Source organism: Thalassophryne amazonica, chromosome 14, assembly GCF_902500255.1.
Source record: "Thalassophryne amazonica chromosome 14, fThaAma1.1, whole genome shotgun sequence".
Lineage (NCBI taxonomy): Eukaryota > Metazoa > Chordata > Actinopteri > Batrachoidiformes > Batrachoididae > Thalassophryne > Thalassophryne amazonica.
In genome coordinates this window covers 19,463,138-19,476,361 of record NC_047116.1, presented here as the reverse complement: position 1 = coordinate 19,476,361, position 13,224 = coordinate 19,463,138, and the positions used below count along the sequence as shown (strand labels likewise).

Genomic DNA, 13,224 nt, shown 5'->3' with positions numbered 1-13,224 from the left:
CATGGTTTGAAGATGTGTCGGTATGTCATTTGGACATGCCTACAGTGAAATGTGTTCTATGATTTAGCCCGTCCTAATTTATAGTTACTTACAATCTAACCCCTAGGAGCAGTGGGCAGCCATTGCTAAAGTTATATAGCAATGGCTAGTCATCAGATCTTCAACACAGGGTTGTGTGGAGTTATGACTATATTGAGTTCTGTAGCAGAACGGCCGGAAACCAGAAAATAATCTGACTCAGTAAATCTTGCACATGAATTATCTCACTGATAACTACACCTGTTCCTAATCCATCACCAATCCCAAATCCACTAACCATCCAGCAGATGGCTGACATGTCTGCGATATTACATCAGCAAATCAAAGTGCCTTTGACTGATCTGGTGTCAATGTTCACCAGATTTGTATGAGTTTGTTGTTATTATACATTCTTTTGAAGCGATGAGTTCCAAAATGATAGCACTTACTGTTTTTTAGTTTTCTTGTTAAACAAACCGGAAGTGACCCTCCAAGGCATTTTCAAGGCCGACAAGTAAATCCTCATGTTTTCGAATCCAAAAGAAGTCAACCAGTTATATTTACATTCAAAATTTTATTCATGGTAATAGTGAGTGTACAAAGCATTTCTTATTCCAAGCACATGGTTCATGAAACTACGCGCAGAGGAAGGTCACTGAGTCAATGATAGAAAGCATGATTTTAAGCATTTGCTTCCAAAGACATCCAAAGTATTGATAGAAATTTGTAACATTCTCCTGATTAAGAGCATCATTTATTTGTACATACATACTGCAAGTGTTGATGAGGTTCTGCTGTCGTTTTATTGTCATGACAACAATTCTCCACATCCACATTTATTGGAGGTTGAATGTGAAATCTGCTGACAGATCACCTTTCCTGATGATAAAGAAGAACTTCTACTACGGAGCAGTTTACATGTATACGCAGAAAATGTAGGAAAATAGAATGTTGTGTGGTTCGGTGATTGAATGTGTAAGGAGTGGGAGAGTAGAAAACTTCCAGACTGTGTGATCCTTGTTTGCAGAAGTGCCTTAAAAAAACAAGCAAATACACATGGACGTCTTCTGTACTGCACAATAGCACTTGCCAGCTGGAAGGAAAAGATAAAGGATGAAGTGAGGAGTCATGATTTCAGGAAAGATTTGAGCCATGAATTTTAAATATGTACAGCCAGCACAGTGGAATGTTAATTCTGGAATTCCATCATTCATATTTGGAGAAATGTTGTGATTCTACATCCTTCGTGTCTGACTCTTGCAAGCCAAGGTGTAGGGCTGTGTGATATGACCAAAATCTCATATATACCGATAAAGGACATTTCATATCCAGATAAAAATATACATCACAGCATAACATGTCAATTCAACAAGTTAATAGTTTATATATAATCACCTACATTTATACTAGATACTCAAAAATAACAGGCATTCACTCATTTGATTATTTTTCTCAAATCTTTGGGCAAATGTTTAAATGTAAAAAAAAAAAAAAAACTGAGGACACATCCGGTGTTTGTTTTGGTTTTGTTTGTTTATTTACATTTTAACTGGGTTTTCTGTAAATATACCTTCAGTTTTCAATTTTGCACTGAAAACAATGAAAGTAAAAATATAAAAGTAAGCTAAAATTTGAACGGTTACAAATGGAAAGTAAAACGCCTCCCTTAAAGACCATGACTCTGACACATGAGCACTCACTGACTGTTAATGACTGCTGGAGCAGTTAGTCACTAAAATAACCATTAATTTATGAATATTTTAAAGTGGTTACACTCTAAAGCACAAAAGAACAGTTGCTTAGGCCTTTTTTGTTTGTCTGGTTTTTGTTTTTTTTAAACCATCTGATGTCACCGCAGGCTTCAGTGGACTTTTCTGCTTCAGCTGTGCCCCGGAAAATGGCTGGAATGTGACACCAAGCCTCACAGGCAACTGCTCACGGTGACATAGTGAGATTAAATTTGGCCATTTATGGAGTGAATGCATCACACAGGACAATTTTGCAAAATGGAATATAGCCCCATGAAATAAATGATAAAGCATAATATGCAAACAACATTTTCCATCATCATACGATTCATATCGCACAGCCCTACCAAGATGTGTTTGGCATCATGGACTTCAAAGCAACAACATTTGGCGATTGTAATCACGAAATGACGACAGAGTGCATAGAACGCAAACAGCAACACAACTGATTTCCTTTCGGATACAATTACACTTCATATATTACAGCATTTTGCCCATGCAGATAACAGAGAGTGAAGCACGGAAATGAGCTCAAAGAGCCACGATTGAGTTAAAGCGATTCTTTGCGGTGGCAAAGCAGAGCAGATTCTCAATGTGCTTTTCTTCTTCATATCACAAGATCACAAAGAATACAATAAAAATGTACAATCCTGTGAAAACACTGAGAGGACCGCCCCCAAACACATACAGTGTACTGTATTTGTCATCAATACTGCCATGCACTACATAAAATTACAGCTAATCTCTCTTAATATATTACACATTAAAAAAAAAAATCAAACCAAAACATTCAATGATTTTCAACTTTTACATGTGTATTTTTTTCCTGTATTTTTCATCTTTTTTGAAAAAAACCTGAAACAGTGGATGTAATTGTGTGGTGCGGTGTTCCGAGAGCTCAACCAGTCAAATCGAGCTCTAAAGAACCGTTACGTGGTGAAACGCAGTACAGCTGACATCTGGGAGCACGAGACCGAGAGACTGCCGGCACAGAATGGAGATGAGTGTCGCGGAAATAACGGCGTTACGCTGCACGTTTATGAATTTGTGTGCAATTCTGCGGCGCGTTTGAGAGCTGGCTTGATTGGAATAGTCATGTTTTGTTTTTTTCAATGCAAACTGATGTTTTTGTAATAAACCACTGAAATGTGCAGGTGAAACAGGATACCATTGTCTGACCACTTAATAACTGAATGGACGCTCATGTACAATCAAATCGTACCATTATAAGAAGGCTTTGTTCCACACCAGTTTCCTTAAGCCCAACCCCTTAAACAGATATAATGACCCTATGCAAGACCGAAACAAGGAGATGTCTCGTTAAAATTCATTCAGACTTACACCCAGGTTGAGTCACAGTACTGAACATTGTAGGTTTTAACCAATAGTGGGCACAGCTTACCGGGAAGTTAGCTTCGGTAACCGCTAATCTGCTACCTGAAATGCTGCCTGTGATGTTGAACTGATAGATCATTAAAAAAATTTTAAACTTTTTGCTGAAGCTACCACTAGTTTTTATTTATTCATTTAGTTAGGTGGATGAGCAGATTCAAAATCAAACACACTTGGATATGAGGACAATTTTAGCAAGTGGCCGCCTAGCATACATACAGCTAACATTCACGATTAAACATCAGGTTAATAGTTTTGTTTTAACAATGACAATATTCTGTCAGAATCAGTTAGATGACAGGGGTCCTTGTGGATTAGTATCTGCCCCGTAATGCTAGTTAAGAGGTGCTGAGAGAGAGGAAGCAAAGAGGGGACTGCTAATGCTAATGCTGGCTAACTTCACTGCAAGTCTGTTCATCACAAAATAACATCAGTGGCCAACCAAATGGAACAGCTGGAACTTACCATATCTATGCAGAAAAACATACAGGACTGCATTATAATTATTTAATGTGGCTCAACCCGAAAATGCTGGGACAGGCTAACAGGGTAGCGCTGCAGGACATGCAGCTAACTGCTACGGCAAGAAAGTATTCAGGTAAGACCAGAGGACGACTTAATATACATACATACAAAAAAAATGCCTATTGTTTGCAATAAACAGTGTTCTCTGAAATTATATATATATATATATATATATATATATATATATATACATATATATATATATATATATATATATATATATATATATAAAAAATGTAATCCATGACAGTGCACTCTGTGTGCCAACATAAACAATCGTCAATGATTTTTGGACATACAAACATTTTTGACCATTAAATATTCTAAAAAATGTTAGCAGACTTAAGGTTAGCAGAAGCAAATTTAACAGAAGTGATCTACAGAAGAATGGAATCTACAGTCTACAGAAGTGATAATGGTTTTCAAAGACAGATAAATATAAAAATCCTCTAAAAAAAAGTTGTCTTTGCTAATTAGTGGTTAGCAGATTAGCAGAACTGTGACCACAACTGGTTTGGATTACCATTCCCCATCATCTTTGCTAACTGGTGTCATCCCAGGAAGTTCAGCCAGAATGGTTGTAAGTTGTAAGAATAATTTCAGGATTTATCAGCAGGAGTGTTTTGAACGTATTAAAAGGCGCAGTACTGTCGAGTTACATTTTATGTTAGTGAAGCTGTACCTGATACACACTGAGTAGAGTAAAATAACGGGAACACCCTAAACAAATGCAATATTGTGTCAGGCTTTCATAAATATTAAACCCAGCACTAGCTCTGGCATATTGCACTGTGGTTAACTACAGACGGCAGGGAAATCTTAGTATCGGATGGAAACTGCAGTAAATCTACATTAGAAAATGTAGGTCAGTGAGTAATATCTACTACTCTGAGGTTGTCAACACTGACCTTCAACCCCAAAATGACACTTAACTATTGTAACACCTCAATTACGTAGCTACTATACTCATAATACTAAGTGTTGGGGGGTGTGGCTGGACATTTTGGTGTTCTCTTCTTTTCTTTGCTCTTCAGGTGGCATGGAAACTGATTTGTCTGTGGAGAAGGTGCTGGCTGAAGAGTCCTCACCCTCATCAACATCATGTGTAGCACCTGTGACTGGTGCTCACATGCAACCTTAAAGACTTTCAGCTGAAGCAGATAATTGGATGGCGTTCTGCATTTAAGTCATGTGTGATTCAAGCAGAACTGCCGGGAACTCGACCTTGTGATGTTCGTTTGTGAGACGCTGAGGACCGCGCCTGTGTTTGACACATCGAGCCCGTGAAGCAAGGAAGGGTGAGGACACATGCTGTCAGCACACATTAAAGGTGATTAAGTGTTTGACTAATTGTTGATAGTAACTTGGTGTTTTGTTACACAGTATACTTGAATTGTGATGAGAATTGTGCAGCTTGCTTCTCACTGCTGTGGCGTGCGGATAAGTGATCCTCCACCTGTTATGAGAAGCTGCTCATTTGCATAAAGTTAAAAAAGATACAGACCTGAATGTGTTGCTGATAGCGTGTGTCTTTTGAAAGATATTGTAACTGCTGACTTACCTCACCTCTTCTTTGCTTCACAGAGAGTCAGTTTGTCGTGTCCACCTGGGGGGTGTTTGGCGGTGGTAGTGGGTCCAGGAGCGCCGGGCTTTGATCCTTGCGGGCGCTGGAGAGCGTGCCAACAGTCACTCCACCAGAAGGACGCTATTTTTGTTTTTACACTTTTTATGCACGGCGGGTGTAATAAATATATTGTTTTTGGAACCGCTTTTCTGGTTATTTTTAGCGCTGGGTTCCGTCTGACGCAGGTCCGCTCCTCAACCCGCGTCGACACATAACACTAAGCTCTCGTTATTCTTCTGCGGTAACCCCAACATACAAAACGAGGCAGTTTAGCACATCTCCGTCTTACGCTCTTTTCTCATGTTAGCCGTCAAGGAATATTAAGTTAAACCTTCTGAAGGGGGCAGAAAAGCAATCGCAACGTTCCACGCATTTTACCAGCTTGTTTACCGTTAAAATAACAGGCATATTGTATTTACTGGAAGCCATTTTTCAGTCCAACATCTCTACATGGAAGGCGAAAAGTGGGCGGGGCTGCATAGGGTCAACAGCGCTTCAAAAGAATGGCCATGCATTTACCAACTTTAAAACAACAAAAATCAACCTTCGTTCACTCTTCACAGTGTTCCTTCCCCCTAAACTCCAGGAGTGTTTAAATAGCAGGGGGCTAATGGGTAAGGGACCAGAATGGAACAGACCCTGTAGATGAGAGACTGGGGTTGGAGTTAATTCGAAACAAAATGTTGATGGTCACTTGCTTAGTTTTGCATCTGCTCAAAGAATTTGTAGGTGGGATTCTCGTAACCGTTCTGCTGCATCTTGGCCAGATGACGCTCCTCCGGTGTCACTGCTGCATCCACCTAACAGAGTAAACAAACGTCCATGAGACAAGAACGGTATTTAAGGTATCACTTACATGCAAATGTGTCTTTGGACACAATGATTTGTTGGTGTTTTGACATCATTCCCAAAGCCACTTTACCTCAATGACACCATGATGGATGGAAGTGTATTGTTTCTTCCTCAGCATCACCAAGGTAATGACAATGATTGTCGCTATGACAACCCCTCCGACCATAAGCCCGATAATGGCACCCTTATTGGATCCCACATCTTCGGCAAAAAATACCTTGAAGTCAAAAAGGAGCATTCATGAGCTCAGGGTCAGAGGATTTAAAACAGTATTTTGTAATACTGCAATTTTAGGTTTTCTACCAGTTTTTTATGGTGAACTTCATATCCAGCACTTTGCCTTTCCCCAGTTGCCATCCGCACTTGCGGCATCTCGTACGGTTTAAGGGCGGATACTGAACACAAAGCAATGTGCACAAAAAAGTATGAAACACAACACATCAGTATCAGAGCAGATATTTAGTGGTGTGGTAGTACATTTGTTTTGCTGAAATATTCTGCACATATAAAAAAAAAGGCGAAAAATACATTTCAAATTTTTTGAACCCGAGTAGAACATTTGTATATGGGTGGGTCATGGCATAATTTCGCCCTGCAACAGACTGGCATCCTGTCCAGGGTATACCCTGCCTCATGCCCGATGACTGCTGGGATAGGTTCCAGCCCCCCGTGACCCTTAAATGGCGTCAGTGGGTATAGAAAATGGATAGATGGATGGATGTCATAACTTCTACTCAGCCTTGGGTGGACAGTCTCACTCATACTGGACAAAGAAATGGAAAGAAATCCACATACCAGGTCGTGTGGGGAGTCCTCGATCTGGAATTGGGCGAGCGTCAACGGGTTCAACTACAAACACATAGGAAAATAAATAAAAGTTTGAAAAGGACAAAAACAACAGCAGTATATGCACTTTATGATGTGTCTTGAGTGCATGTTACCATGATTCTCTGTGTTGGGCTGGTTGAAGCTCTCAGGGTGGATGAAGCCCAGTCCATCCAGGCCCGGGTCCAAAGGAGCTGAACTGTAGGTCTGATCAGGCATCAGAGCGTCATTACCGTAACTCACCCTGCCATCAGCCTGGAAACACACATGTACTTTCATATGGACGTGTAATGCATCATGGGAGCTGGGCGGGGCAGGAAAGACTGGTAACAGTGGACAACATGATGTTGTATTGAAATCTGCACAACCAGTAGGACATCAACTCAATGATATGATAATGTGGAAACTGCAAAATCTTGTATTTTTTTTTACAACTATACTGTGTGTGATCACAAAATACATAGAGAAAGATCTGTTATCTTCCTAATTTTGCTTTTAATCCATCATTCTTAAATATCTGATAAAGATGTTATCTCAGAGCAAATATTGTTGTGCGCATCTTTGTCTTGTGAAGAGAAGCCAGTGTATTTATATACGTGAGAGTGCAGTTTATACATGATTCAGAGCATCTGTGAGTGGGCGTAGCTCTACTCACCCACCCGTCGCTCTGCAGGGACGACACTTGCTGAGACAGCTCTGACTGAACTCTCTGAACTATAACAGCTACAGGAAAAAAAAAAAGTTAAAAAAAGGGGGAAAAAAAAGCCCACGGAAAAGTACATGTAGTACTTTTGATCCGATTACACAAACACAAACAGGCGAGATGATCAATCAACTCAATCAATCAATCAATCAACTTTTTTTTTATATAGCGCCAAATCACAACAAACAGTTGCCCCAAGGCGCTTTATATTGTAAGGCAAGGCCATACAATAATTATGAAAAACCCCAACGGTCAAAACGACCCCCTGTGAGCAAGCACTTGGCAACAGTGGGAAGGAAAAACTCCCTCTTAACAGGAAGAAACCTCCAGCAGAACCAGGCTCAGGGAGGGGCAGTCTTCTGCTGAGACTGGTTGGGGCTGAGGGAAAGAACCAGGAAAAAGACATGCTGTGGAGGGGGGCAGAGATCGATCACTAATGATTAAATGCGGAGTGATGCATACAGAGCAAAAAGAGAAAGAAACAGTGCATCATGGGAACCCCCCCACAGTCTACGTCTAAAGCAGCATAACCAAGGGATAGTCCAGGGTCACCCGATCCAGCCCTAACTATAAGCCTTAGCGAAAAGGAAAGTTTTAAGCCTAATCTTAAAAGTAGAGAGGGTATCTGTCTCCCTGATCTGAATTGGGAGCTGGTTCCACAGGAGAGGAGCCTGAAAGCTGAAGGCTCTGCCTCCCATTCTACTCTTACAAACCCTAGGAACTACAAGTAAGCCTGCAGTCTGAGAGCGAAGCGCTCTATTAGGGTGATATGGTACTACGAGGTCCCTAAGATAAGATGGGACCTGATTATTCAAAACCTTATAAGTAAGAAGAAGAATTTTAAATTCTATTCTAGAATTAACAGGAAGCCAATGAAGAGAGGCCAACACGGGTGAGATATGCTCTCTCCTGCTAGTCCCCGTCAGTACTCTAGCTGCAGCATTTTGAATTAACTGAAGGCTTTTTAGGGAACTTTTAGGACAACCTGATAATAAAGAATTACAATAGTCCAGCCTAGAGGAAATAAATGCATGAATTAGTTTTTCAGCATCACTCTGAGACAAGACCTTTCTGATTTTAGAGATATTGAGTAAATGCAAAAAGGCAGTCCTACATATTTGTTTAATATGCGCTTTGAATGACATATCCTGATCAAAAATGACTCCAAGATTTCTCACAGTATTACTAGAGGTCAGGGAAATGCCATCCAGAGTAAAGATCTGGTTAGACACCATGCTTCTAAGATTTGTGGGGCCAAGTACAATAACTTCAGTTTTATCTGAGTTTAAAAGCAGGAAATTAGAGGTCATCCATGTCTTTATGTCTGTAAGACAATCCTGCAGTTTAGCTAATTGGTGTGTGTCCTCTGGCTTCATGGATAGATAAAGCTGGGTATCATCTGCGTAACAATGAAAATTTAAGCAATACCGTCTAATAATACTGCCTAAGGGAAGCATGTATAAAGTGAATAAAATTGGTCCTAGCACAGAACCTTGTGGAACTCCATAATTAACTTTAGTCTGTGAAGAAGATTCCCCATTTACATGAACAAACTGTAATCTATTAGACAAATATGATTCAAACCACCGCAGCGCAGTGCCTTTAATACCTATGACATGCTCTAATCTCTGTAATAAAATTTTATGGTCAACAGTATCAAAAGCAGCACTGAGGTCCAACAGAACAAGCACAGAGATAAGTCCACTGTCCGAAGCCATAAGAAGATCATTTGTAACCTTCACTAATGCTGTTTCTGTACTATAATGAATTCTAAAACCTGACTGAACCTCTTCAAATAGACCATTCCTCTGCAGGTGATCAGTTAGCTGTTTTACAACTACCCTCTCAAGAATCTTTGAGAGAAAAGGAAGGTTGGAGATTGGCCTATAATTAGCTAAAATAGCTGGGTCAAGTGATGGCTTTTTAAGTAATGGTTTAATTACTGCCACCTTAAAAGCCTGTGGTACATAGCCAACTAACAAAGATAAGTTGATCATATTTAAGATTGAAGCATTAAATAATGGTAGGACTTCCTTAAGCAGCCTGGCAGGAATGGGGTCTAATAAACATGTTGATGGTTTGGATGAAGTAACTAATGAAAATAACTCAGACAGAACAATCGGAGAGAAAGAGTCTAACCAAATACCGGCATCACTGAAAGCAGCCAAAGATAACGACACATCTTTGGGATGGTTATGAGTAATTTTTTCTCTAATAGTCAAAATTTTGTTAGCAAAGAAAGTCATGAAGTCATTACTAGTTAAAGTTAATGGAATACTCAGCTCAATAGAGCTCTGACTCTTTGTCAGCCTGGCTACAGTGCTGAAAAGAAACCTGAGGTTGTTCTTATTTTCTTCAATTAGTGATGAGTAGAAAGATGTCCTAGCTTTACGGAGGGCTTTTTTATAGAGCAACAAACTCTTTTTCCAGGCTAAGTGAAGATCTTCTAAATTAGTGAGACGCCATTTCCTCTCCAACTTACGGGTTATCTGCTTTAAGCTACGAGTTTGTGAGTTATACCACGGAGTCAGACACTTCTGATTTAAAGCTCTTTTTCAGAGGAGCTACAGCATCCAAAGTTGTCTTCAATGAGGATGTAAAACTATTGACGAGATACTCTAACTCTCTTACAGAGTTTAGGTAGCTACTCTGCTCTGTGTTGGTATATGACAATAGAGAACTGACAATAGAGAGCCTGCTGATGTGTCATCAGCAGGCTCAAACTTTTCTCTCCAGAGGCTGTGGGCCTGCTGTCACTGCCCAATCATAGTGGGTGCGTTTAGGTCAGATTTATTTGTATTTTACTTTACTTAGACCGTGCACACTTCAATTAATTGATGGCCAATTCTGCAAGCCAGTGAAATGGCACAAAAACCGCGCTGCCATCAGATGGTTCAGTTGGTGTTGCTTATCTACTACTATAAGCAACAGGTTTGTCCACAGCAGTCTGTGCTCAAGGTTCTTGAAATGAAGCAATATCTTCACCTGGTGGACAATTACCACTAGTGCAGGTACAGTAGAATTTCACCAAGCGCTCTAGTCAGAAATGTTTTCTTCCTCTCAGCTGCCCCTGTTCATTATGGTTGCCACAGAAGTTCATCTGTCTCCATAATGATTTATTAAACATTTTATGCTAGATGCCCTTCCTGCTTAGGAAACAAAGATCACACAGAAAGGAACTGGACTGCTGGGCAAGGGCTCAGGGCCTTCTCGCTGAGAGGCAAGAGTGCTAACCACGGTGATATATGTCATGTCCGGCCCAGTTCCAGGCTTCGATCCTTATTTTCTCTCTTTATTTGGTTCTGCTCCTTCTGCCCCAGCCTTGTCCTCTTAATTGTTACTTTCATCATGTGTTTATTCTATGTTCTATTTTTGATTTGTTACTTTCTTTCTTTGTTACTTTTATACTTCGGCCATGTTTCAGTTCCGTTCTGGTTTTGTTCAATCAGTCTGTGTTTTTATGGTTTATCATTTAGTTATCATCTGCCTATTTTTACTGTTCTGTTATAGGTTGTTCTCTAGTGTCAGGTTTTGTTATCACAGTCTCTGTTTTATTTGTAATTTGTTTAGCCACTTTGGTTTCTTAGTCAGTTCCAGTTTAGTTTTGTCTTGGTGATATTTTCTTTCAGTTCTCATATTCATGTCTGGTTTGTTGTTGTATTATATTCTGCCCTTGATTTCCATTTTAGCTCTGTTCTGCTTTTTGCCATTTGCTTCCACTCCACACCCCTGCACCTTCCATCATGTCTTTGTCCCTCACTCATATTTGATTGTGCTCACTGAACCTGTATCGTTCCTTTCACTCACGCTCTTTGCACCTGCCCCATGTGTTGTGAAAGTGTAGGAACACGGACCCACAACAGGGGCGCAAATGAACGGACAATGGAGGAAGTCAAATAACAACACTTTACTGTTGTGAAGAAGCACAACCAACACGGCGAATAACAATTGTAGACAAGTAGTCAATTCACAAAAAATGTGTCACGTGGGCAGGCTCGAAGATAAGAGACGTCCGTCCAAAGCAGAACCGGAACCACACGATTTCCTCTGCCACCGAACCCCGGGAATACTGGAGCCGCCAAGTCCCGAACACCCAGGTGGCCACTGCCTCCGCTTGTCGGATCTGGTACTGCTGGCGAGGAACAAAAACAGTTAGATGTGGGTGCGTGTGCACCCAGCAACACGTATGGTGGGAAAACCACCTCCACCTCTCGTCGAAAAAAGAAACAGAATATCTGCTGTCCAACACACACAAGCAATAGATATTCCTGTCAGAAAGTCAACACAGTCAGCTGAGATCGTTACCTCCTTGGTAGAGCGATATCTCAGCAAAGAAGTGGAGATGACGTCTTGCAGATATACCGCTGCGGATCAGATGATTGGTAACAGCTGTCGTAGGTGACAGCTGTCACCCCGGCTGCTCCTGTGAGATGGCAGCGCCCTCTGGTGCCTGGAGCCCGCACTCCAGGCAGGGTGCCCTCTGGTGGTGGTGGGCCAGCAGTACCTCCTCTTCAGCGGCCCACACAACAGGACCCCCCCCCTCAACGGGCGCCTCCTGGCGCCCGACCAGGCTTGTCCGGGTGGCGGCGGTAGAAATCGGCCAGGAGGGCCGGGTCCAGGATGAAGCTCCTCTTCACCCAGGAGCGTTCTTCGGGGCCGTACCCCTCCCAGTCCACCAAATACTGGAAGCCCCGGCCCATCCTTCGGACATCCAAGAGCCGGCGCACAGTCCAAGCCGGCTCGCCATCGATGATCCGGGCAGGAGGTGGTGCCGGACCCGGAGTACAGAGGGGTGAGGTGTGATGTGGCTTAATCCGGGACACATGGAAAACGGGATGGATCCGCAGTGAGGCCGGAAGCTGAAGCCTCACTGCGGCTGGACTGATGACCTTGAGGATTTTAAATGGACCGATATACCGATCCTGCAGTTTAGGGGAGACCACTTGGAGGGGAATGTCCCTTGTTGACAACCACACTTCCTGCCCTGGCCGATACGTAGGGGCCGGGGTCCGCCGACGGTCTGCATGGGCTTTCGTCCTCATCCGGGCCCTCAGCAAAGCAGAACGGGCGGCACGCCACACCCGACGGCACTTCCGCAGGTGGGCCTGGACCGAGGGCACACCGACCTCTCCCTCAACCACCGGAAACAAAGGAGGCTGGTACCCCAGACACACCTCAAAAGGGGAGAGGCCGGTGGCTGACGACACCTGGCTGTTATGGGCATACTCGATCCAGGCCAAATGGGTACTCCAGGCCGCCGGGTGCGCGGCCGTCACGCAACGCAGGGCCTGTTCCACCTCCTGATTGGCCCGTTCTGCTTGCCCGTTGGTCTGGGGATGATACCCGGATGAGAGACTCACCGTGGCCCCCAGTTCCCGGCAGAAGCTCCTCCAGACTTGCGAGGAGAACTGGGGACCGCGATCGGAGACGATGTCTGTTGGAATCCCATGCAGCCGGACGACGTGGTGGACCAGGAGGTCCGCTGTCTCCTGGGCAGTCGGGAGCTTCGGGAGGGCCACGAAGTGGGCCGCCTTGGA

General features: G+C 42.6%; 1 protein-coding gene across 2 annotated transcripts in view; it reads right to left on the bottom strand.

Annotated features, from left to right (window-relative positions):
* Nucleotides 1-5,726: 5,726 nt before the first annotated feature.
* The window catches only part of LOC117524220 (amyloid-beta A4 protein-like), a 52,729-nt gene continuing 45,231 nt past the window's right edge, over nucleotides 5,727-13,224 (bottom strand). For both annotated transcript variants that reach the window (XM_034185991.1, XM_034185992.1), the window contains 6 exons: nucleotides 7,640-7,707; nucleotides 7,101-7,239; nucleotides 6,955-7,008; nucleotides 6,463-6,554; nucleotides 6,230-6,376; nucleotides 5,727-6,107 (listed from right to left, as the gene is read on the bottom strand). In XM_034185991.1, the coding sequence (XP_034041882.1) occupies nucleotides 6,006-6,107; nucleotides 6,230-6,376; nucleotides 6,463-6,554; nucleotides 6,955-7,008; nucleotides 7,101-7,239; nucleotides 7,640-7,707 (602 nt within the window). In that variant the 3' untranslated portion in view covers nucleotides 5,727-6,005. The remainder of the gene's footprint in view (nucleotides 6,108-6,229; nucleotides 6,377-6,462; nucleotides 6,555-6,954; nucleotides 7,009-7,100; nucleotides 7,240-7,639; nucleotides 7,708-13,224) is intronic.